The sequence below is a fragment of the Nothobranchius furzeri genome, chromosome 13 (genome assembly GCF_043380555.1).
Source record: "Nothobranchius furzeri strain GRZ-AD chromosome 13, NfurGRZ-RIMD1, whole genome shotgun sequence".
Taxonomy (NCBI): Eukaryota; Metazoa; Chordata; class Actinopteri; order Cyprinodontiformes; family Nothobranchiidae; genus Nothobranchius; species Nothobranchius furzeri.
The window spans coordinates 24699202-24725881 of NC_091753.1; the positions used below are offsets into that span (position 1 = coordinate 24699202).

General features: G+C 41.7%; 1 protein-coding gene across 1 annotated transcript; it reads right to left on the reverse strand.

Moving 5' to 3' along the window:
• Positions 1-14068: 14068 nt before the first annotated feature.
• On the reverse strand, positions 14069-18821 carry mmp13b (matrix metallopeptidase 13b). Its single transcript, XM_015952038.3, has 11 exons — positions 18703-18821; positions 18460-18606; positions 18161-18288; positions 17906-18054; positions 17682-17807; positions 17441-17596; positions 17229-17349; positions 15785-15918; positions 15549-15708; positions 15367-15470; positions 14069-14513 (listed from the first exon to the last, which is right to left on the reverse strand). Exons 1-11 carry the CDS (start codon positions 18793-18795, stop codon positions 14413-14415), a joined length of 1419 nt encoding a protein of 472 aa, XP_015807524.3. The 5' UTR covers positions 18796-18821; the 3' UTR covers positions 14069-14412.
• Between the last annotated feature and the right edge of the window lie 7859 nt (positions 18822-26680).

Genomic DNA, 26680 nt, shown 5'->3' on the forward strand with positions numbered 1-26680 from the left:
TGGCCATAACACATATACAGTTCACTGATGGGGCAGAATTTATGATTGTCTTTCAAACTGTCTCCACACGCTATTGGACAACGCTAGAACCAATCAGAGCAACTTGACTTAATTATTGCCACGGACATCAGCCAACTGGGAAGTCCACCACATATATAAATAAAGGACTTAGGTACCTCAATCTGCTCTTGTGTCAAAAAAAAAAAAAAAAAAAGAAGAAAAAGACCAAGTTTAAATTGTCCCAAGTTGATGCCAAAGCTGTTTTAAATGAGCGCCGTTTCCGAGCCGACACCATCTTTGTAGTTTTTCTCCATCGCAGTTTTGGTGCTAAGCCCACCCAATGTCTCTCTAAAAACATAGAGCGCTGTGATTGCTCGAGCCAATGGTAGACCTGCTGAAGGTACAATGGAGCGTGGCTAGACCAACCTGCAGAGCAAAATATTTTTGCTTGGTCTAGATTTCTAGGCTGGTTAAATAGCTGAGTTATGGAATTTAGAAAATAATGTCATGAATGATCTTAAGCAATAATGGAAGATCCCAATAAATCTGTTAGCCTTGCAATCACGAATTGGTGTTGACTCTCAGCTACAGTCACACCAAGATTTAAGTCAACATTTGTAAAAGGTTATGTGGCTGCCATCTTCAATAGGGTTAATACCACAGAGTGATCCGCAGTAGATGTGATCCAACCAAAACTGTTTCAGGTGTTCGTTAAACCCCATCCACCAGGTAATGAGGTGGTTTGCTAACACTACAGACAAACTCAGGCAAAAGCCATTATCACACACAATACTGTGCAAAAGTTTTAGGCAGGTGTGAAAAAATGCCGTAAACAAAGAATGCTTTCAAGATGGAAGTGCTTTGCATTTAATGAATTGATAAACATAAACAAAAGAACCATTATTTATATTTCTGAAAGCATTCTTTGCAGCATTTCCCCCCACATGCCTAAAACTTTTGCACAGGACTTTACATCTTACCTTTCAGCAACATGTTTTGAAAATTTCTTTCAGATGAACAAAATAAATGCTCAAGATTTCTTTTCTAATTTCATTTATTCCCAAAAATATCATCACAACATTATATAATGTGTGAGAAGGAGTTGTCCTCTCAGCTCTGGAACAACCAAGCCAACAAGCGTTTACTTAAAACTAATTACAAACTTTTCTCCTGATAAACATTGAAAATGAGTGAAATGAACCGAGAATGCTGATCTTTCTAGGTTTGTTCCAAACATTTTGAGAATCCAAGTCCCATTTTAATTAGCTTGACCCAACAGCTATAATTTATAGCAGTTCTTACAGTTTTAATTTGTGACCCTACAGATGAAAGTGATAAATAAAAGAGCTTGTGGAACTGCTTGATGATTGATTTTGTTTAAATGCTTTGAGACTCTCAGGGGTCGAAGATGATTAGTAGTCTCAGACCTCAGACTTTCCTCCTGTTACTCAGGTCCAAACCCATTTCAAGATGGCCATGTGAATCATACCGGGTAGACCAGTCAAATGTATGATTTCCACAAATTCCACAGAGATCAGTCATGAGTGAATCCCTTATTGTGTCAGTCCTCCTTCCTCCGAGATCTGAAGTAGGTAAATAAGGTTCAAGTGAACCTCTTCAGACATAACAGACTCTGTGTTTTTGCTGAAGGAGTCTGCAAACAAGCTAATGACATTGAGTTACTGTTTTGGTAAGCTTATAAAAGAAAAAGATGTTTTTTGTTTACCAGAAACAGATGAGCTTCTCTCACTGACAGCAGCAGTGTCATTTTGCTTCAAACACAAAAGTGCAAAAAAAAAAAACAATCATCAACAAAGGTTTCGACTGTTTTCAAAAACAATCCAGGAGTTATGCTTTGTGAAAATACAAAAAAAAAAAAAAAAAAAGAAAAGAAATAAGTCATGGGCTGTCCTTGGAAGTCTTGCTATCTTTGCAGAGACGGAACAAAGTGACATTGATGTCTATGCAATGAGACATACGGGGGACACGCTCATATCATATAATCTGTCAATGTTGAAGGAGGGAGAGCAGTCGCTGACCTCTGCACATATCCCTGGGTGGGACAGGTGTGGAGAAGCAAGATAGGACATTCAGTATGAAAACAGACAGTACCTTCTTTGAGGCTCACTAACCACCCTAAAACTACACCGACATGATTTAGGGTGAAACTGAAGAGTTGTTGAGGCAGACATCAGCATGCATCATAAAATGTGCTGAAGTTTCATGGTTAGCATGAGTTGTGTGGTTCAGTTCTGCTTTTTGCTCCTTTGCACAAGGATCAAGTTGTTGTGAAACCTCTGATAAGATAAAGTCACTCCACAGCATGTGGGTCTTTGTGATGGTCCTAATTGGGTTCATGTATAGTTATGCTAAAATCACTTGCAATATAAGGTTTTATTTACAATTATGTCAGGAGTGAAGGAGCTGCCGGAGCCTTTTTTTAGTCAGTCACAGTTTCAGTTGAAACATCTCTTGAGGGTGATGTGGCATAGAAAGCTACCACTGATGAACTCTGTAGAGTATGGTGTTAGTTCGAAACGGGAAGTGACTATTCAGCAGGACCACAGTCTGAATACTCAGCTCAGAGCAAGGCCAGAAGAAGTCTTGCATCACCTTGTATTTATTTATTTTGTTCTGTGGTCTGTGAACAAAGTTTCCCAGAATAAATGGGATATATCCCGATCCGGCTGCCCTTCCTGTCATTCTCCTCCATCTGGTTTCCATCAGGAGCTGCGCACCACAAAGGTTATCCCAGGAGAATTAAAGAAAACTCATTTTTCCACGCACGTTTTTCTCTTGACCTCTTTGAACTGTCCTGTACAACTTTATTTTTCCCTTACAGACTTTTTAAAATGCATGCAATCGTGATTATGTGCCAGTCTAGGAGTGCTAAAATCCACCCACTGGCAGTGGAACTGGTAGGACTGCAGTACTTTGTTTGGAACGATCAGGCATGATTACAGAATAGTAGGGGCTTAAATGTTGTCACATTCTCACACAGCTTCTTGAAAAGCTGCTAATCTGTCTTTTCAAGAATTACCGTAATTTCCAGACTATAGAGCGCACCTCAATATAAGCCGCACCAACAAAAAAAAAGGTTTTCTACACACACACGCCACACTCAAATACAAGCCGCGGTGCACAGCGCATGTATGGCCATATCATAAGATAATTAGACAGAAAGATGCTACACGGAGGTTTTTCCTTGTTGTTTTAATTCAGCAAAACAAATTTTAAACACGGCTGAGCGCTGATAGCATTCATATTTCTGGATGGTTATAAAATAAAAACAGAACTGACACGTTATTACCGGTAATTTGCATGCATGTTTAGAAGAAAAGAACAGAGCTGACACAGCATTAATAAGCCCTGGATGATTAGAAAATAAAAACTGCACACAAAACATGCCTGGTTAGTAAATAAAACACACTTGCCTACCAGAAAAAAATCATTTGCTTTCATCTTCCTCTTGCGCACTAAAGCCATTAAAGTCATCTTCTTCAGTGTCGGAGTTGAACAGCCTCAGAAGAGCTTCGTCACATACCTTTTCTGTGTCGCTGTCAGTGTCGCTGTCCGTGTTGCTGTCATCATCCCCGGGTGAAGCTGGCTTGAATGAGTTCTTCCCGCTGCCGTCTCCAGCGCCGAACCATGGATTCATTCATGCCAAGCTTACGTGCGGCAGCACTGTTTCCCTCCTTTACTGCCAGATCGATGGCCTTCAACTTAAATGTGGCATCATATGAACTCATACGTGTAGTTACCATGATGAGGGCGTATGGATTTGAAACAAATTCTTCGTCGTGCCGGCTGCTTGCATGTGCTAAATTAAAATGAGCACTTTCTTCGATTTCCACTTTTGACTTCCACCTGTTTCCCTTTCTGCTAAAGCGCCCCCTGGTGGGTGAAGGAAAATCTTCAGTAAAGCCGCACCTCATTATAAGCCGCATCGTTCAAAGCGTGGGAAAAAAGTAGTGGCTTATAGTCTGGAAAATACGGTATATTGACCAATAAGATCATGTGACATATATCAAAAATGATCAAAATAAATTAGACATTTTGATGTATAAGGCTTGTTTAATTAAGCATAATTCAGATGCATTTTTGCTTCATTTCAATTTTTAATAAATTCATGACACCTTTAAGTATTTATTTAATTGTGGCACTTTTTGCCCTCCATACATTGAGACTTGGCCATGTCAAATATTAAAATTCAGTCTTATTCAGATGTTGACCTGAGTTACTTTCTTCTTGATGTCTGTTTTGACAGAGCATGCTTCTTTTTGCGATATTTTGGTTTACTTCCTGTTATTCAGGTTTTACTAAAGTGGTTTCTTTATCAGATCTGGCAGTAATCTGGCCTGGATGTGACTGGTGAACCTGAAATCAGTTTTCCAAATAATTTGGTTGATTTATGTTTTTCCATTTCTGATTTCTACTTCAATCAATCAAATCAATCAAAGCTTTATTTATAAAGCGCCTTCCGCAACCCTGTCAGGAAGCCCAAAGCGCTGAACATGGTATAGTAGAAGGTAAATATATTGAATAAATCAACAAAAAAAGCAATACAAATTACAAAATAGATGAAACATTCTGGTACAGGACAAATGTGTAAAACAATGGACTGAGTGAACCAATAAAAACTGAAATAAATTCAACATCAAAGAGGGCCAAAATCAAACATGTTCTGGAAACGCCAAGCGGAGGAGGTGTGTTTTTAGGTGACTCTTAAAGACTGGCAGACATGGGGACAGCCTAACTGAGGGTGGCAACTGGTTCCATAGTGAAGGTGCTAGGACTGAGAAAGCCCGGTCCCCAAGGGTACGACACCTAGAACGAGGAACAGCGAGCAGGCCTTGGTCAGAGGAGCGCAGAGCGCGTGATGGGGAGTGTCTGTTCAGGAGTGTGGCCAGATAGGGGGGACCTTTACTTGTATAAACAGTACCAGATCGATTTAGATAGATTATTGTATAGTAATAAATCTGCCTTTGGTCGTACTCTGATTATCCTTGTCTGAATCAGACTGTACTAAGATTTCCTTTTGACTGGAGCAGGACACTAAAAAGGCTTCTAAACCTGAGGGCACTGAGATAAAACTAAGTAAATCTAAAACTTTTGGGACCAAAATGAACTTGAATTTTCAAGGTTTCCCCTGCCTTAAACAGAATTTCAATCCAGTTTTTTTTCTCTTAGATTGTGCAAACCACGGAGGAGCGTGTAGAAACTTGTCTGCAAACGCTTAACGTCTTGTTGAATTTTCCCACAGCGCGTAAACCTGAGTGTAGAAGACAACCTGATGAAAGTACTTTTTTCAATTGTTACTAAAAGAAGAAAGAAGAAAATATCCTTTCTATAGCACCTCTCAAGATAAAAATCGTGAGGCGCTTCACAAAAACAAAAAATATAAAAAAGAATTTAGAAAATGATTAAAAATATATTTAAAGTGAGCAAAAAATAGACAATTGTGATTAAAAAATGTTAAGAAAAAGAGAGAGTGAAAAGGAAATAGGGAAATCAGTGGATCCTGAGGAAGGTGGAATAGGTGGGGAGAGCAGAATAAAGAGTGGTGAAGAAGGTCATACAAAAGCCAGCTTGAACAGGTGAGTTTTCAGCTGCTTTTTAAAGGAGACCACTGAGTCCACTGATCTCAGGCTCAGGGGGAGAGGGTTCCAGAGTCTGGGGGCCACAGCAGCAAATGATCTGTCGCCTTTGGTCTTTAGCCTGGTGCGCTGCACAACCAGTAGGCTTTGATCACTGGACCTCAGGGACCTGCTGGAGGTGTAGGGACTAAGAAGATCACCAATGTAAGATGGTGCTTGTCCATGTAAGGCCCTATAGACCAGAACCAGGATCTTGAAATGAACCCTGAAGTTGACTGGCAGCCAATGAAGCTGGAGGAGAAGCGGGGTGATGTGGGTGTGTTTGGAGGACTTGGTCAGAAGCCGAGCACAGGCATTCTGAACCACCTGTAGACGGTTCAGGGAGGTTCTGCTCAGACACGTGAAAGGAGAGTTACAGTAGTCTAAGCATGAGGAGATGAAGGTGTGGATAACTGTTTCAAGTTCAGAGCGGGACAAAAAGGGACTCAGCTTAGCAATGTTCCTGAGATGGAAGAAGGAAGAGCGTACAAGAGAACGGACATGAGAATCCAGGGTGAGAGCATGGCCAAAGGTCATGCCAAGATTCCTGACAGAAGGTTTGGTGTGGGAAGCAAGCTGACCAAGAGAGTCTCTGACTTTGGGAACCAGCGTGTCTGGGGCACAGATGAGGATTTCAGTCTTATCTTCATTCAGCTGCAGAAAGCTCCCAGCCATCCAGGTTTTGATAGAGTCTAAGCAGGTGTGTAACAGCTGCCGCTTAGACATCTCATGGGGCTTACAGGAGATGTACAGTTGGATGTCATCTGCATAAAGATGGTAGGAGATTCCTTTGAAGGAGCTCAGGATGTGCTGAAGAAGAAGCAGATAAAAGAGGAAGAGCAGAACCCCCAGCACAGAACCTTGTAGGACACCATGGGTAAGAGAGGTGGTGGAGGACCTAAACTTGGATAATGGCCACAGAAAAAGAGCGCTCAGAAAGATAAGAGGAGAACCACTCCAGAGCAGATCCTGATAGGCCTACCCAGTCTCTCAGCCTCTCCAGTAGCAGGTGATGGTCAACAGTGTCAAACGCTGCCGTCAGGTCCAGCAGGACCAGAACAGAACAGTCCCCTGCATCACTGTGAGTCAGAAGGTCATTAGAGACCCTAAGACGAGCTGTTTCAGTAGAATGTGCTCTACGAAAACCTGACTGGAAGCAATCATAGATGTTCATCAAGAACAGCTGTGAGTTGTTTAGCCACAACCTTTTCCAAGATCTTGGAGATGAATGGAAGTTTAGAGATGGGTCTGAAGCTGCTATGGAGAGAGGCGTCAAGACTCGTTTTTTTAAGAAGCGGGTGGATTACAGCGTTCTTAAAGTAAGCAGGGACCTGACCAGAAACCAGAGAAGCATTAATTATAGAGAGCACGCTGGGACCGATAGACTGCAAAGCACTTTTAAACAAAGATGAGGGTAAGATGTCGAGGGGGCATGCAGAGGTTTTCATAGAGTTAACTAGTTTGGTTAACTCAGGCAAAGAAACAGGAGCAAAGCTATCTAGGATGATGGGCCTGGTTGCAGCCGGGAGAGGCAGCGATAAGGCTGAAGGAGAGATGCTAGAGCTAACCTTATTGACTTTGTCCACAAAGAAAGACAGAAAGTTCTCACAGTCTATAACAGAGTGGACGGAGGCTGTAGGAGAGGCAGGAGAGACAATGCTGCTGATGGTGATAAACAGCACCTTGGGGTTCCCTTTGCTCTGGGACACCAGGTTGGAGAAATAGGAAACCCTAGTGTCTCTGACTGCAGAGTTAAAGGATATCAGAAGATCCTTTAGGTGCAGCAGATGGGCGTGGAGATGGGTTTTCTTCCACAAACGCTCAATTTTTCTGCATTGGCGCTTCAGGCTGCGAAGGCTGTCATTAAACCAGGGAGTAGGGTTCACTGCAGGAACTGATCTGGTTCTGACAGGACAGATGTTGTGCAGAATGGAGAGGCAGTGCTCGTTAAACTGAGAAGTTAAGGAGTCTAGGTTGTTATCAGAACAGGGTGGATCAAAAGCAGCAGAAAAATTGCTAGCTGTGCTCTCATTAAGAAAACGAGAACTAACCATACGGCGAGCAGGAGGTGGGGATGCAGAAACTGACAAGTTAAAGAAAATGCAATGGTTATCTGAAATATAAACGTCCTCAGGACAAACACTGTCAGCATTTGGACTCAGGGTAAAAACAAGGTCTAGAGTGTGCCCCCTGGTGTGTGTGGGGCCAGAAACAAGCTGGGTAAAGCTGAAGGAGTCCATAAGGCTGGAGAATTTCATGGCAAAGTGATCAGAGGGATCATCAACGTGGATGTTAAAGTCACCCACAATCACCAGTCTGGACAGCTTCACAGTGGAGGATAGAAAGCTGCCAAACTTCAGTCAGAAACAGAAAATCCAGGTTTTTAGAGGGATTTAGATCATTGAGCAGGAAGGACTTATCGTTAACAGAGCGGGTATTTAATAGAGCCATGCTGAGTGAGGTGGAGGAATCAGAAACTACAGAAACAGCTGGAGTTAGTGGACGTAAATTAGCAGGGTTAGATCCACGGTGTTTATAAAAACCACTTATGGAGTAAACAGGAGGAGAATTCACTGAGGAATGAGGATAAACCGACCTTAAAAAACTTGGACGGAGAAACCGTGCCACAACGCAGCCTGGCGGGAATGCGGAAGTGGCGCTCAAGTCACCAAAAAAAGGAAAAGAAGCTAGAAGATCAAGCTACTGTTTACTAGATAAACCACGCTTTAAGAGAAGTCTTATTCTCACCTGGATTCCTGCTCGTTTACTTCTTTTCCTCTGACGTTTTCCCGGGACCGGATGAACATCGCTGGAGGCGCCCTGGTTGGAATCGTTGTTTGGCTCTGGGCCAGTGTGCCACTCAGATAAACAAACAGGGAGGTACGTCCTCGGTGCATCTTGGGCGATCGTGAACGAACGGAAGGACAAAAGAGTCTGGCGATCATAGGAGATGGTAGCAGGGACACTACCGAAGAGGATCACAGACAGGAGCAAGGTGGAAAAGAGGAGGTTAATGGAGAAAAGTTTGAAAAAGTGGCCGGTGACTGCGGCTAAGCCAAGCACAGGGGCCATCTTGTTACCGATCGGAAGCGCCATCACGTTTGTTTGCTTCTTCTAATTATTATCTTGCCAACATTTAACCTGAAACCAGAGTTAAAGCTGAGGAGAATAGATCTTAAGCACAGATCTGAGATCCTTGACGTGCTGTTTGCTTCCAGGCTTGTTTCCATCATCATATCTCTTGTTTTATAACAAATGTAATAGCTCTTTTATTGCTCTGCTAAATGAATGCAGATGTAATAGCAACAATCATGTTTCTGATCACTTTTACCGTCAAAGTCAACAACAGCATTGAACAAACAGGACTTTTAATCTGAGGATGCAGCCAAAAATTAAAAAAAAAGGGTGAGTCAGAAAAAAGGAGGAAATAATGTGATTGCTTCACTGCTCTCCAATTACATCCACATGGCTGCGCCTGTGGATTAGTCTTCTTGGTTCAGGCAACACCGAGTCCAAAACTTCAGAAAGATTTCCCGTCCTCATTTTTCAAACCTGGACACATGTTTGTAATTTCACAACACATCTCACATGCAGCCCTAACACTTCACCATAAGGGTCCGTTATAACATTACTTAGTACACTATTAAGCATTAATACACTATTAAATCAAGTATTAACAGCTGCTTAATATTAATGCTAATATTAGGTAATGCATAAGCATACACCTCCGTGCCCCATTGTCCTAACCTTAAGGACACTTAACAACATCAGGAACATTAATAAAGCGACCCTTTGTTTATTATTGCTTAATAATGCATTAAGTAACGCTAATAAAGGGGCTCTTATTGTAAAGTGTTGCCTAAACTTTCTGTTTTGGTGACTCACCACAATGAAGCTGGTTATTACTGTCATTACAGTGACTCAGCAGGGTGGTGCATGTTCGGGCTACATGTGGGAATTCTACTCTGCCTTTATTTGCTGCTGGAATAAGGTCAGGAGTCCTTTGTGTTTTACAGATGGAGGTAAAAGCCTGGTGTTTTAGCACATTGAACATATTACCTTGTAATTATAGTCAATTAACCCATCTCAAACCTGCTTTTAACGTGTCTGATGTGTCAGCAAGAACAGACTAGACTCAAAGCGTAAACATGAGCGCTCTCTAGTGGGTAAAGGCTGCCAATGAAGATTACTGTAAATCATTGTTTAGGTCTAATTTATCTTTATGGAAAACATGTGGTGATATCACACAGTTTTTCTCCATTGGTTTGGCTCATTTCTTGAAACAGAAATTACATTTTCAAAATAACGGACAAACCTCCAAACCTCTTGGCAAATGTTCACAACAGAATGGCATTTCTCATTCATTTTATGAAATGGCAAATGTCTTAGTACATGTCTCAATTGTCTCAGTGCATCTTTGCAAATGATTAAGTGCATGTAGCCTACAGTTATACAGTTAGCCCACATTTAGCACAATTTCCAAATGAATAGATCTTGTAGATCTAAACTGATTAGTTGATTCTCAGTCTAATGATCCTTCTCTCCTAACATGTCAGCATGATTTCATTGTATAAGTACTCGCATGCACAACTGTCTGTTCAATTGTCAGAATTGCTCAAGAACAAAATACCTTGAATACCATATATGAATTTCTTTGAATATTTGATACATTGATGACAGTCATTGAAACTGGACTAACAAACGGGTGTCATGTTCCTGAGCTGAGGTGAGCACTCTCTCCACACTAACCATCTCTGAGGCAATCTTCCACAGGTGAGGAGCGGAGGGAGCTGCAAGTGTGCAGAATCTCCAATCTGGAGGTCGGGTATAAAGGGAGGATGGAGACACCACACTACGGCAGATGATTGCACCTGTTAGGTAGCCCAAGCCTCTTGACTTTGCTTGCTCGTTTTGCTCGTTTGAATTTGCTATTGGATTTTTTGGCTCTGAACCTTGGACTGTTTTTCTGGATTAAGCTTTTGGATTCTCCTCTGAACCCTGTTTGTTACTCTGTTCAGGAAACATCACTCTGCACAATTCTCTCGCCACTTAAACCCCGGTTTTCCTGAACGGCCCATCCTCCTCTACAACTCCTGCCTGTTCATCTCCGCTGCCTCACCCGCCTCAGCCCGCTGAAGCTCCACCAGCACTCACCTTGGCAACCCACCTTTCCCGCACATATTGGACTACTACATGGACTAAAGCCGAACGGCACATCCTCACCGGACTTTCCAGTGCGCCTTTTGTTCCTGTTTTAAAAATAAAATAACTTTTCTTTTACTCACCCATTGAAGTCGTGTTGATTCTGCATGTCTTGGGTTAAACACCTCCCTCGAGTCATGACAACGGGGAGTGTCACACACACAGGTGTTTTCCATGATCATGTGCTGCCAAACAGATATATGGAGCTTGACCAGCGCCGGTCTGATCTCTGAACATGGATAGACAAGGCCAAGCAAACGGACAAGGGGAAGTTCTTCCTCAAGGAAGAGGAGGAAGAAAATGTACATTTTCTTTTTACATATGTATGAAACTTTCTTTGCATGTGAATAAAAAATGGTTATAATTTCCTTGGTAGTGTGAGTGCAATCTGTGATGTCAAACCATGGAGGCTACTCTTTTCGGTTGTATATTGTTGGTCCTCTGCCATAGCGACAAAACATCTTAACATTTTGTATGACAGTACTCACACAATGCCAAAGGGACGACGCGTTTTGGGGGCACTGACAATTCAGATTAGAAAGAAATGTAGTTTTGGCACATGAGTGAACTGTTTTAGGAGAGATATGAGCTTTTTCAGGTGAACCATGTTGTTGTGATCAACCATCCACGTTTATTTTGACAAAAGCACCAAGAATGTCTGATCTGTATCGAGAAATGAGCCAAAGTTCTTGAGAAGTATCTTTGCCAATTTGGAGACACTGACTGTTTAAATGAGAAAGGGACTTAGAGTGAAGCCTGAGTGAACAGTTTTGGGAGCGATATGAGCTTTTGCAGGTGAGCTATAGTGTTGTGCTAAACTGTAAGAGTGTTTTGCCAAATGATCTTAGAGGTTTAAGAATGTAATTTCTGTTTCAAGAAATGAGCCAAACAAATGGAGAAAAACTGTATGTCAGTTTGGGTTAGTGAATTTATTGTATGTTTTAAGTAAATGTTTTATTTAGTCTTATATCTCTGTTTTGTTTCTACGTGTTTGTGCCTTCTGCTGTATAGTGTCACACCTGATTCCTAACGTCTCACCTGCAGCATCTTAGACACTCCTCAGGTACATAGAGGAGCTTTCACATGAAGTCACCATACCTGATGGAGGTCATGTTCACAGCTTTGGAGATGCATACGTAAGTAAGAAGCTTATTTTTATAGCACCTTTGTGATAAAGATTGAAAGGTGCTTTAAAATCAAAACAAGTGGGAACGACACACTGAGAATTGACAAAAATACAAGCAGGAAATGAACTAGAGAGAAAGTGGCAGATTAACAGGAGTCTACATAAAATTCAGCTTTTACTGTAAAGCAGATATCTGGAGTTTTCTCTCAGCGAGCACTCTCTAGTGGTGGAAACACGTATTACATCTTAAGCCCCCCTCCCTACTGTTGTGATTACACTGGAAGTGATGCATCTTGTTCATAAACATGCACCGTTAGCCATGAAACAGAGCTAAAACACATTGTCTTAAAACTTTTATACAACTTGCTATATTAGTAAAAATTGCATGAAAAAATCCAGATAACAAACCCATTAATACAAGTAAAGCTGTGTAAGACGCAGACCTGTATGTTTATATAAAGTTCGTCATCATTAACTTTTAATTGTGTACATGTGCAGGCAAGAGGTAGGGGACCCAGGCTGCTCTTGGACACAGGAAAGAGGGTCCTTGTGAGAAAAGGTTGGGAACTATAATGGATTCTATTTGAAGTAGAGACGTTCTGCTGCTGGTTCTCGCCACTGACGCCCACATTGTAGACCCGGCTTAATGCTATTGGCTAATACTGAATGGAGTTCAAGCAAAATTGCATTGAGCTCTACAGGATGGGGGCAGGCTTAGCATAAAACTGACATGGTCTGAGGTGAGTGGCAGCTAATCATCTCCTGTGGGTTTCTAATTGCAGGTGGGCGGTGCTGAGGAGCGGGCCCAGCTGCTGCTGGTTTACCAATAACCCCATCAGCTGTTTGAGGAGAGGTGGAACAACAGCACTTTGCCGGATCATTACTTGTGTTGGGTCACGTTAGCTAAACCTCTTGTGGATTCTCTGCTAGATCTCCTGTGACGACCTCCCTGTTCACATGACTTCTTATGTGCCTCCAGGTTCTCACACCACCCTCAACTCTGAATCTTTCTCACCACCATCGTTCCACCTCAGCTCCAACTCATTGTCCCGCTCTCAGCCGCCCACCTGTGCTCATCTTCCCGTAAACCTGTAAAAATCGCAAAGTACTGCAGTGAAATCAGTTTTTCCAATAGATCATACGGTCATGAAAAGTTTATCTCAACTCTGGTCTTCAGGTCTTCTTATGCTACAGCAGTGGATGTTGATGTATTTCAGCCTGAGAATGTAAGAAAGTATTATTTCATCTTTGGGTTTCAAGTCTGTCTGAAAATCTTACCCAATATCTTCAGCTAAGCTAGATGAACCTCATCTTCTCTGATCTTAGAATGACATGGACTTCATGTTGGCTGAGGTGTAAGGACATTACAGGAAGACCAACAAGCTCACAGCATCAATTCTGGGAGAAGCTGTGGATTTCCACTCCAACCAGCTGATGTTTCAGTTTATATGAGATAAAATCCACTTTCTGGAAAAGCCAACCCGTCTCTCATTTCTAAGCTCTTCTGGTTCATTGGGTCTATTTTAGTGAAAGGCAAGATAAAAGCATCTCCGTTTGACCAAATGCCCTTATGCCCATATGTATCACCGCTGCAGCATCATGGTCACAGATCTGAGAATTATGGTGTTCAATGTCAAATCTTCAGTCTTTTGCATTTTCTGCTTTGAGTCATCTTTACTTTTGGCTCTGCCTGTTTAGCTTTATTGTGTAAAAAAAATGATTTTTTTTTTTAAAATATACATCTGCTTGCTGCCTCTGTTGTCCTGCAGAAAGGTCTCTTAAACCTAAAACTCAGGCAGGATTTAAAAATCAGTATCTCAGCCTTTCAGTCTCAACTTAATGGAGCATGCTGCAAAGCTGCATCTTCTAAAATAATAATACTGGGATAAATATTGAGTTTGATTAAAAAGAAAGCGAAATAACCTGAAAAACTAAATCAGTGCTTAAGAATCAGACTCAAAACTGAATAACATAAATAAAAAAATTCACATTTCATTTAGATTTTCTTTGACATCCAGTTGCTATTATTTGAATTGGTTCATCAATGAAAATAACCTATTTTGACTTTGACCATCGCTCTTATTCAGAGACGAAGAAATCCAACTTTGTGATTTAAACCAAGTTTATTTCTACTCATCACACCCCACCAACAAATGATAACATCCAAAGCTCAAAATAAATTATTAAAGTGATGTTTTTAAATACATATTAACAACAGGTTTAAATGCTCAGGTTACAGAAGACAAAAACAGATAATTGTTTATTCAAGTCAGCGTTATTAAACTGAAGTTAAGTGAATAAACCCAAAATGAGCAGCCATGTTTGTGCCCAGCACTGGAACCATTTCTGAGACTCATCCTGACACCTGCAGTTTAATTCCAACATGTCTGTTCCTCTACCTAATTACAGCCTGCTATAATCAGATGTAAAGTTTCTGGGTTGGCATCATTAACAGTTGAGAATGGAGTTGGCCCTCAGAATGCGGATTACCTTCTTTGAGGTGTAACTGTACTCGTACTGCAGATGTTCATGAAAAAAGTATAAAAATCCTGAAAGAAAACAGAGTGGGATAAATGTTATTAAATACCAAACAGCTTGGAAAGTAAATAACTTACACTCCTGTCTACTGTAAAATAAAAGAGTTGTGTGGATTTCAGCGACATCTCCTGGTTTACCACTAACATGCATGTGAGGATCATTGCTCCCTTACACTTTTAGCTATTGCTTTCAAACTTGTTTAAATTGTTTTTAAGCCAGAAACGTGAACAACGTCTTACTGGACAGCACTCTGTAGCTCGCTGCTGACCAGAAACAGTTTTGTGGTGCGGGGTAGGAGCACCAGAGGGAGGTCTCTACTGATGGTAATACTTGTTACTGTGCCGGTAACTAATTTAAAGGCTAGCAGTTAGCTTTTTCAGTTTGCCAGCCATCAATAAAAAGGACAAGAACAAGAATTTAGCTTTGTTTTCGTTGGCATCATGGTGGAGCCTGGAAGTAAGAGTAAGAGAGTAATGTGTTCGGAGGTGAAGTAAAGAGGTAAAAGCAAAGTGAGCAGCCTACACTCATCTGAGGGAGCTGAAGGAGGCGATGGAATCACAGACTAATGGTGAGCTGGCTTTCTTGCTATATTTTTTTATCCAACAGTGTTTATCTTTTTACTTTGTGACGTATTTAGTACCAGTCAGCTTGTGTTAGCAAGCACGTTGCTACAGCAGGGTGCTGAAGGGTTGTTCATGGCTGCTGTAATTTCCCTTTCAACCAGATAAATGTAGCAGGAAACATAGGAATTGGTGCTTTAAATAAAACTGTTGTGAATGATTTATCATGCTCCTGCCAATAGATTCTTATGAATGTGACACGATATATATTTTATCTGAACACAGAGTGGAAATGTCATCATACCATAGTGATAAACAGCAGCGTCAACTTCATCGTCCATTCCTGGAAAGTCTGTCTCAATTGATCGTGGGTAGCCAGTGTCTAGTTTGCCTGCTGCTTCATCAAAACTGTCAGTTACAAATAAAAACAAAAACACTGAATCAAACAGTATGAGATGATTAGATTGTAAATGTATTTAACTGTACCTCCAATAGTCTTCCTCAGTGAAGAGTAAAGTTTTCCCTGTGTCTCTAATGTGCACAGCTGCATCTATTTTCCTGATAGACTTAGGAAGACCAAGTTTGTGTATGTACTTTGGGTAACCCTCCACAAGGTTATATCCATTCAAAGCCCACATCCGGATCCCTGTCGAAACAGTTTTGTTACGTGACCATCAATGTCAGGAAAGCCAAAAAATAAAAATAAAAAATTTAACACCTACCACTAAATATGATGACTAAATCCTTCTCTGGGTTCTCGTAAGCTGCATCCACTTTGTTTGGAATGGAGGGCCAAGTGGACTTGATCAGTGTCTGCTCAGGTTCTACCATCTGAGGATGGAGACGCCAGTAGAAACTGCAAAAAGGTAGCAAGATACTAACAGCATGCTGGTGAAGGGGCCTAAAACATCTCACATGTGGCCTGAGAGGACGAAAAAGACACTAACAACACTCTGGATGATGGAGGGCCGGCGAAGGGACCTGCAAGCTAGCTCGTGTCAACAAAAAACTAGTTTGGTGCTCCTCACTTGTTGTTTTGACTGGATGAAGGTGTGCCTTCCAACCCTCATGTGTGGTCATGAGCTTTGGGTAATAACAAGAGAGTGAGATCACGGATACAAGTGGCTAAAATGTGTTTTCTCCGCAAAGTGTCTGAGCTCTCCCTTATGGTGAGAATCTCATTCATCGGAGTAGATCCAATGCTCCTGCACATCAACACAGTTGTAGTGGCTTTGGCCATCTGGTTAGAATGTGTCCTGGATGCCTCCCTGGAGAGGCTTTCTGGGTACGTTCAACTGGGAGGAGACCTAAAGGAAGACCCAGGACACTGGAGGGACTACAGCCTTTTTCACAAAACAATGCCGTCAATTTGCCACAGTGCTGAAGAGTGGTCAGAGTGGTCAGACTGTGGCGGTAATCTGATGCAATTGTGTCCTTTTTACAAAAGATTACGTGATAGCGGTATAAAGGGGGCATGGGGGCGGTCTCTGCGCTGCTGCGGACTTTTGTTTATCTTGGACTTAACTTTCTTTTTATTGCCATCAAAGCCATGCTCATTGAGTATTTTTAACAAGCCGCTCCTAAATGTGTCTGTGCTCCACAGTCCCTGTGCAGTTTCCAGTGGGCTGACCACCAGCTCTAACAGAGAGAAGCTCCAGGAACGCTGCATCATTCTCAGCTGGTTCTGTTTGCAAAGCAAAATTTAGGGCCCTTGTTTACTTTCAGCTTCAATGCAGTTTCCGACCCTAGCTCGGCAGTAACTCTCCACGTGATCATGACACCCCCCTCTGTTGCGCCAAGGCTTAAAATACACTCAGAAATCCGGCGTTGCTGCAATATTACTACCAAGCGTGGGGGAATGAATGCCGCAAAACCCGTGCATTGCCATGCTGGGATGATGCATTTATAAGACACACCGTTGCAGTAATATTATGCGGATTTGCCTGCACTGTGTGTCTCATGAAAAGGGCTAATATTTCTTGTCTGGACAGGGAACACCTTGGCATTCTCCCAGAGAAGCTGGCCCAAGTGGCTAGGAAGAGGAAAGTCTGGGCCTCCCTGCTTGAGCTGCTGCCCCCGTGACCCGACCCGGATAAGTAGCAGAGAATGGATGGATGGATGAATGGAAGCTGCATGGAAGATCACAAATGCAATCAATCTTCATACCTGTCTTTGAAGATGATGGTTTCTCCTCTGAGCTCTGTGACTGCATCAAAACTCAACATGGGATCACATTTAGTTGGTGCATCTGGCTTTGGCTTGATCTTCTTTGGGTTTGGGTTGGGACCTGCATTGACATTGTCGTAAACGGACTTGCTCATAGAACCGTTTGTTCTTGACTGAAAATAGGTTTAAACACAGATTCCAGATCTGCCCACCATAGAGATCTTGAATGCCTTCGATGTCATCTTCAGACAGTGGGTAGCCAGTAGTGTAGGAGTAGATGGGGTACATAAGGGCACCAGGGTCTGATGAGTGGGACATACCAAGTGCGTGGCCCAGCTCATGAGCTGCCACTATGAACAGGTTGTACACTGCAAGGAAAAAATGTGTTTAATACATTTTCTCTTCCTTAACAATCAGAGTGCATTTCAGCTGAACATCTGAGAATATTCTCACTTGAGGAGTCTTTGGTCCAGTGTTCCTCCTCATCAAAATGAGTGTCTCCTCCAATGCCTGGGCCAGGAGGATAGGCATGAGCCAGCAGACCATTGGGACCATCAAATGGATTGTAGTCACCATGTTCTTCAGAATAAAAGACAAGAGCTTTGTATGCTGAACCAGAATAGGCGAATATGAATCTGAACACAAAATGTTTCATTGAAACAATACTTTTTTTTTACCTTTTGTTCCAAAGCTGATCATAATGTCAGCATTGCCCTCATGCAGCTTGTGAAAAGTCAACGGGGTGACATCAGACCAAACGTTTAGAGCTCTGCGGATGGCTCTGTCTACATCAGACTTCACCAGGTCAGGTGTGTAATTCAAAATCCTGAAGCATTGGTGGCACAGAGCATTAGGATGTAAATAAACTGTTCAATTGAAAAGTTCTTGTGAAATATTTAACCTGTGCCTACATTTCTCCTTCTGAACCTCACCTGAACGTGACATTGTTTTTGCCCCATTTGAGGTCTCGGGGGAAGTGGCTGTATCCCCTAACCTCTGGGACACCACATCTAGGTTTCTTCATCACGTCTAACGTAGCCTCATCAACCTTCCCAGTTACCTTCACAACCAACACAACAAAAACTATTTAAACGAGTGTATGACAATAACCAAAAGGAAACATGGGTCTTGTGTGAATTCTATTGACAAAGATCTATATTTTTTGTTTATGTGAAGAAATTATTTTGAATAAAATAGAAAAATCACATAATTGTTTTCTATGTCCCTTTACCTTGAGTTTGAAAAACCTCTGCATTTCTTTGATCTTTGTCTTAAAATCATTTGAAGATGTGTGTCGACTTCTCAGACCTGTGGCGAGACCTGTGGCGAGACCTGTGGCGAGACCTGTGGAGAGACCGTAGAAGCGACGGAGGTATTTCTGTTTGAAAGAGAGCAAAAAACATTACATTGTATTTCACACTGCACATCTATAAGTCAGTCTAATCTTATAGATCCCTACCATCCAGTATCTCACCTCTGCTATGAGTAACTGGTCTTCATCTTTGGACAGCAGAGGCAGAGCAGAGGAGTGAGGGACTAATACCAGCAGCAGGAGCAGAGAAAACATTGTTGTTGACTCTGGGATATCCAAGCCAGGCTTTGGGGTCAAGGAGCTCTCGAGGGTATTTATAGTGTCTTAGCCTACTTTTTCTTCTTCTTTTTTTTTTTTTTTTACATCAGAAGGATGTGTTGAATCATGTAAAAGCACCTAGCCACTTCCTCTGTGGTAATTTGGGAATGTGCATGGATCTGTAAATGTGAGGTCTGACTAAACTTCTTTGAACGGAACAGAAACGCTGAGATATAACATGTCCCACTTCCCAGACTGTCTTCATTTAAAGAGTTGGCTGGTCGTTTTCTGGGAAAGGTTTAACCCTCTGGAGGCAGCCGTTGCAGATTTGCAATGTAAAAACTTACCTACTTGGTTCATGAGAATTTTTAACTCAGAAGTACCCCTGAAGGACTTAGTTGTTCATCCTTTTATCACAACTTACTTTGAGCCAGAGAGGGTTAAAAGAAAACCAGGCCATTTTCTTTCTCTTTACAAATTAAAAAGCAACAGAGTTATTGTATTGTGATACTTTTAAAGATCTGATTTGTTTGTTGTCTTCTGCAAAATCTTTTTAAATCAAAAGTAATCTGGATTTTTTCTTTAACTGCTGCTGATTTGGAGCCAATCTTGAGTTTGGCCTGTTTAAATTAAAATCTTGTGAGACACAATCACAACTCAGAACCATTTACAACACACGTCTATCTGATTTCACATTATGACCAAAAACTCTGAGTCATAGGATACAAACTTGTGTTTACTTGGAACTGCATAAAGCAGCAATTCCTGGTGTTTGATGTGGTTTTACTCAACATCTTTGTCTAGCATTTGTACCAGGACTTACTGGAAATAAACTAGACGGTAAAATGCTCCTATATTACTCAATTCTGTCAGATGTTAAGTGATAATGTGGAAAACTTTTTCTGAGCCCAATCATCAATATTTTTTATATTCCTAGAGTGGGATGCGAACATTTGGGCAGCCTTGTTAATCTTTATGATGTTCCTGTTTAAATCGTTGGTTGTTACAGCAAACAAGATTTAAGTTAAATATATCATAGGACACACACAGCGATATCTGGGAACATAAACAAAGTTTATAGGATTTATAGAAAGTGTGCAAGAGAAAAGACTTCCTCTGCATCACTCTCATATACAGCATCTCCTTGTGTAAAGTGCGCCAAATAGCTGAATGATGCACAGTGACTCCATCTGCAGCAAGATGATGTTGTAGGTCTTTGGTGTTGGTCTGTAGGTTAACTCTGATTGTTTATATGAGATTTTTCTTGGTCTGCCACTTGGAGCCTTAACTTGAACAGTGCCTGTGGTCTTGTATTTCCTCAATATGTACCTAACTATGGAAAATACTCTTTCTCATAACTGGATTCACCTGTGTAAGGAGGTCAAGGGTCACTGAGCTTACCAAGCTAATTTTGAGTTCCAATAATTAATTCTAAAGGTTTTGGAATCAATAAAATGACAACAGTACCCACATGTATGCACCTGCCTAATTTTGTTTAAACTATGTAGGGTTTGGTAAATTGAGTGCTTTATGAGCACAATATATATTACCTCTAATTATGACCAATAAGCTGTGATACTCTATCTAAATATAGAATATGAACCCTGCTTGGTCTTCACTGTGTTTATCAGAAGATTCTAGGATTCTTTATTTATAAGGAGATTGTACACACTTTGTTTTGATTCAGAAAGGAGTCAGGTTTATAAAAGTAAGAATTTATTTTACCAACAATTAAAACATGACAAGTTAACTAAGCATTTACTGTGATGGATGGAACTAGATGCAATGTATGAAACCTATGTGTGAATGCGATGTTACGCCAGGGACACACCAGCCGCTGAAGCGCTCATGAAATTCAGCCGCTGCTCCTCAGTTCAGACCAGACACTTGCTTCTCCGCTCCGGTCGAGGCGCCTCGACTCAGCTGTAGTTTTTCTTTTAACCACTTGGTGTCCTCCATTTCCTCTCTGCCTTTTCTCTGCTCTGTTCCTCTACAGCCCCCTCCCCCTTGCTGTTTGTGTGTGTGTGTTTGTCCGCGTGTGTGTGAACCTATGTTGTGAACCAGTTGTTAATAGCTGGCCTACGACTTTCTGCCTCTCTGTCCTGTTTGCTCCGGTTGAAAGACACCCAAAACCACACCCCCTTCACGTGGTCACACACACACACACACACACACATAAGTTCGCTGTGTGTGTGTGTGTGTGTGTGTGTGTGTGTGTGTGTGTGTGTGTGTGTGTGTGTGTGTGTGTGTGTGTGTGTGTGTGTGTGTGTGTGTGTGTGTGTGTGTGTGTGTGTGTGTGTGTGTGTGTGAGTGAGTGAGTGAGTGAGTGAGTGAGTGAGTGAGTGAGTGTTCATGTGGTTTTTATACAGTGTCTGTTTACGAACACATTTGACTATCGCGGAATTTTATTTTGAAATGCTTTATTTTGTTAAATTTACCGGCCTGCCTCTTATGTCTAGGTTTGACTTCCTGCCAGAATTGACGCGATTCACCCGCAGCTCGGGAAAAAATAGATCAGACGCCAAAACGATCGCTGCACGGCGCGGGTTGGAGCGCCGGCGCGCAGCGCTTCGGTAGCCCATGTGGCCTTTAGAATAGGAAAACAAGGGCGCCAAATGAAGGTGGTCCCCGTTTCGCGGTGCTTCAGCGGCCGGTGTGTCCCAGGCGTGAGTCAGAACTTCCACATCTAGGAGAGCTGAGTTCTGGATGCAAAAGAATTTGGTTTGCTTTAAGCTATGAAGCTGATTATTATCAAAAGCACATCAGATGCTATCTGTGTGTCTACTTCACCCGTTCTGGAAACCCTCTTGGTGGATCTGAAGGTCAGAGAGGTCGGATGACGTCTGGCACCGAATGTCCTGTAGACTGACCACAGCACCGACTTCTCCAGTCCAGAGATGTCTCGGGTCACGACATACGGATAGAACCGCGCGTCTGGGACTCTGAAGGAGTCTAAACAACATCAGCTTGTTCTGCAGGAACTGTTTGCCTTATCAGCTTCGCAGGTGCAAAAAGCTTTTCACGATGTGTCAAAAGCTTTGATGGTTAAAGAGCGTTTTGCTTCAGATGGCCAGTCTAAAGCATTCTCTAGAACTGAGGAATCACCAGAGTAATGTTCTCATGTTATGATTTGTGTAGCCAACCAGAGGTTGACAAGTTTGAGGAATATTACCAAGAATCTCAGAAACACGCCTTCTTTGATACCGGATGCTCTGATCTGGGTAAAGGACTATTTATGTGTCATGAGTTTAACTTAACCTTACTTTGTCCTTGTGTGAGTGCAAATGGTGATGACCTTGTCATATTAACATGCTGAACCATATTTCAATCACTGTAATCATAACATAACATTCATTTCACACTTCAATCATTGAGCACAGATTAATGAAGCATTTCATTATATTATATTTATTATAAGTAGCAATAAACAAACACTTTTGTTTAATGATTATCCAGCTCATAAACTGTAGAAGTTCATATCTGCTTTGATATTAAACTTGTTTTAAAAGAACAAACCTGTGGCTGGATGGAATCTAAATTGGAAATACGAGTTTGGATGCGTGAAGGGAATTATCAGGAGATTTCTTTCAGAGAGAGAAGAAGTGTTCTGGATGGAAATGATGTTTTGCGGCTAACTGAGTTATTTAGAGAGAACAGCATCAAACATCATCTGTCGATTAGTGTCTACCTCACTCAGTTTCCGGAGACCCCCTTTCGGATCCAAGATGTCAAGTGGAGATGATTTCCTCCGGGCACGAGGATGGTAGAAGGACCTCTATGCGACCAAATCAGTCCTGGGTTGTCTCCGTGAGTCACACGACTGATGAACTATTAGTGTCTCAAAGTCCGTAACTCTGAAGGAGTTTTTCGTCTTAACTCAGAAATCAATAACTCTGGGTAGAGTTTTCGTTAGCTGGTTACAGTTTAGTTTATTCTTAGCCATTCTTGTTGGCGTGACAGAACAGCAGGAGAGGTTAGGGACGGCCGTTCCCTTCCTCCGTGATGTTGGTTCAAGAACTGAACTGAAGTTCGTGATGGTTACTGTTTACAAAGCTCTCAGGACACTCCCACACTCTCAGCAAGAAAGCTTTGATCATGCGTCAAAAACTTGTGTTGCAGTTATCGTTTATCTGCACTCTGTGTTAGATGGATAAGGTGAAACGGACCTTCTTTGCTGAACACATCTTTTACTGTCATCAACCATAATCATCTTAATCATTACTATACCCAAAGCATAAATTCCTTTCATGTAATTAAAATACCTTTATACTGAACCAAGTGATCATTTATGATGATTTTCATAAACGGTAATACAATCAAATATATTTTATTAATATTATCATTTAATTATTATCATCATGAACTTGAAGTGTCCTTCTCCTGGGATGGAACAGCAGCAGATAGGGTGATATGATATTGAGCAGACATCATGGCTCCTGGTTAATCTGTGGGTTTAAAAGTACTGTTTGACCCAGCTTGACCCAGCTGGGTAAATGTGACCTTTGTCACAAATTAGAGAACCTTGATGATGCTACAGAGGCATGAAGAATCCTGGAAGATTGGACCTTGCGGAGAGAATGTTGTTGTTGACATGTCGTTTTCTGTTTCAGAGCTGCAGGCTCTGAGCTCCAGCTGGTGGGATGAAGGCAGGCCATTTTAAAGTGCACACATGCAGTCTTGTGTCTCCTTTTTGACCAGATGTTGGATGGTCAAACTGTACCTAAAAACTGACCATTGCTGGACGTTACATAAACTATTATTGCACACTTTCTATAAATCCTATAAACTTACCATAAATCCTCTAATATTGGCCTGTATTCAATTAACGGCCAGGTATCATATTTTGGCCAGTGTCGGAGTCGGTGGAGGGGAATAATGGCCGGTATTTTACTGTGGCTGGGTGGAATGTGGTAACAAGCAAGTACCACGGGGGGGCGGTTGTGTCATCCGTCTCACTTTTGATCTTGCCAGTGACAGACCGCGAGGGTAACTTTAAGCGTGCGGAGATGAAGAGGAGGCGAAAATTTGATATCAAGTTCAAAGAGAACGTGCTGATTATGCTGCAGAACACTGGGGAGCAGTAGCGGGGGTTGTATGAACTAGTCACTAGTCGACTTCACTATGGTGACTTTTTATGCCTGTCGTCGACTAGTCACTGTCACGTGATAATGACCGGCAAGATGCAATCCTCGGAAAAGACAGCAGCTTGCTGTCAGCAGGTGACAAGCTCCTGCGCGTCGGGGGGGGGGCAACGCGCTGTGCCAGAGAGTCGGTACTGACACCCGCCGTAAAACGGACATTTAACCAAATTGTGACGTTTACCGTCTTGCAATTTAACCTTCCCCTCACCCCCATCCTAACTTCATATTAACCAGCTTGCACATGCAAAGCTCTGATTGTTGACGCGCTCCAGACATCTGCATCCTGAGCACGGCCACAGTAACATTATCAAATTAGGTGTCGCCACCTCAAAAACTAATTTAACACGCGATCGTTCATGTCGGCTCATTTCCTTTAATGTTTTCTGTCTTTTATTTGCGCCTGATGCGTTTCGCTGCTGTGGAGCGGGACGCATCACCTTGTCCTCCGGTGACGCACCGATCACTGATGCGGCCGCCAAGCAGCGAGCACTCCGCTGTTTTTGCGGTCGGTAGATCTTTTAGAACTGCAGTTCAAAGGTAACTCATAAGGTGAATATATATGAAGCCAGGTAGCAGTTTTTCTTTAGGATTGAGAGGAGATGCAGGAAGATAATAAACAGGCAGGACAGAAAAATAGTCAAATAAAAACAAGTTAGTTTTTGTACCTGGTGGTTGCAACAAACAGACACCATTGAAGGTAATCAGAAGTGAGGAACAGAAAATTAAATAATTATTTTAATGTTTAGAGCAGCAGGAACTCCGAGAGGCTGCAGGCGCATCAGTGAGTTTGCGGCTGCTGCGCAGGGGGAGGGGAGAGAGGGCTGAAGCAGAAACTACCGTTGTTAAAAGAAATGTGTTTAACTTTGAAAATGTGGGCGCAATATTAATTGTCAAAAACTCCAGCGAACCATTAGTTCATTTTGCTCAAATAGAAATTGAGGCCTGCCTCTAATTCTGGTCCTCCTTCCAATAAAGGCCGAGAGCTTGATGAGCTTGAGTCAAATACAGGCCCGGGCCTGTATTAGAGGATTTATGGTAGTTCCACTTCTCAAATATCACTGTGTTTCCTATATGATACATTTAACTGGCATTTTTTTTACCTTAACAATCAACAACTTATACAGGAAAATCATGAAGATTAACAGTGCTGCCCAAATATTTGCATCACACTGTATATGTAATATTTATGCACTTATGTAAGAATCTATGAGGTCAAGAAATGCAAGGTTTACTTCAAGTAGTGCTGTGCATCACAGTTATGGATGAATGACACAAAATACCACTACATCTGATCAGAAGGTGTCTCTCACACACTTACAGCAGATGGATCTGTAACAAATTCTGCATGTGTGTGTGTCCACTGACCACCCAACGTTGTAATTTGTTGTTTGAGTCACCCCTCCACCAACCTGCAGATATTTCTACTTAGAAGTGGAGACAGTCTTTGTTCAGAAGCTGCTGTTTAAAAAGTCTGAATATACACTACTGCTTACTTCTTTCCTCCTCCTAGTAAATGCAATGCCAGAGTTGTTCTCCTGCAATCTGACAGAAGCAAGCACTCTACACTGAAGCTGGTTACATTTAGTACTTGTACACCTCCTGTGGGTGCCACTCCTCTGGTGAGCTTTGTATATACTGCTTTCTAATTGAAGGAAGCCTATCTAAGCTACCAAGTCCCTGTAACATATTAATGTACAGTAAAACATAACCTGAAGTAGCAATAATATAAAATAATAAGCAAACATGCATGTTCAGAAATAATCAAATCCTTCCCAGCCTACTTCAGCAGATCACTCATTTGTGTTCCATTAGTAACACGATGTGTGTCTAACAACGTGACGGCGCACATCAACATCCTGCAGAGACAAGTATTTTTGGAGTACGACCAGTGTATTGGTTGAAACAGGGCTTCTGATTCATGCAAGAGGAAGTTTGACATGAGGGGATTTTTCATGTTATTTTAACACGTCTAACACCAACAAACACAGTTCTGTCTACCAAGGCGAGGACCGAGTAAATAAACATTTTCTTACAAAAAAAAGCAAAACTAACTTTTGCATTTCAACACTAGTTGGATGGAACTAAGACTATTTTATCAATTTTGCTTAATTAAAATTGATCAGAAAGAACAGAATGAGCACAGAAACAAAAGCAACACTAAATCTTAGCATCTCAGAATAAAGTCCTTTAGTAACGCTGACCCAGTCTCTGCAGAGTTTAGGCTTCAAAATCAACTGTCAGCAATCTTACGAAGCAAAAGCAAGAATAATAACAGTGTTTTCACACCTAACAGCAGAAAAAAAAGACTTGAGTGATGATCTGAGAAACAGCTGAATTCATTCTTATAGTGATTGTGTGAAGCTATGCTGCCATGGCTGTGTTCACATTGTTTCCCAGTTTGAAGCTCTAAATCAACCAAAATTCAATAATTGACTCATCGCATTTCAAATTTTCTAAAAATAAAATGATAACAAGCAGTGGATATTTGATCTGCTGCTGGTTACTAGACGTTTATATACAGGAAACTGCAACTTTTTAATGCAGACATAATTAATGACTAAACCTTCACAAATAACACTGACTTTGATTCTGGGGATATTAGTTCTGAAATATGTTGTTACCTGATTTATCCATCCATCCATCCATCCATCCATCCATCCATCCATTGTCTGAACCCGCTTGTCCATGCAGGGTCGCGGGGGGACTGGTGCCTATCTCCGTTCAACAGGCAATCAAGTGGG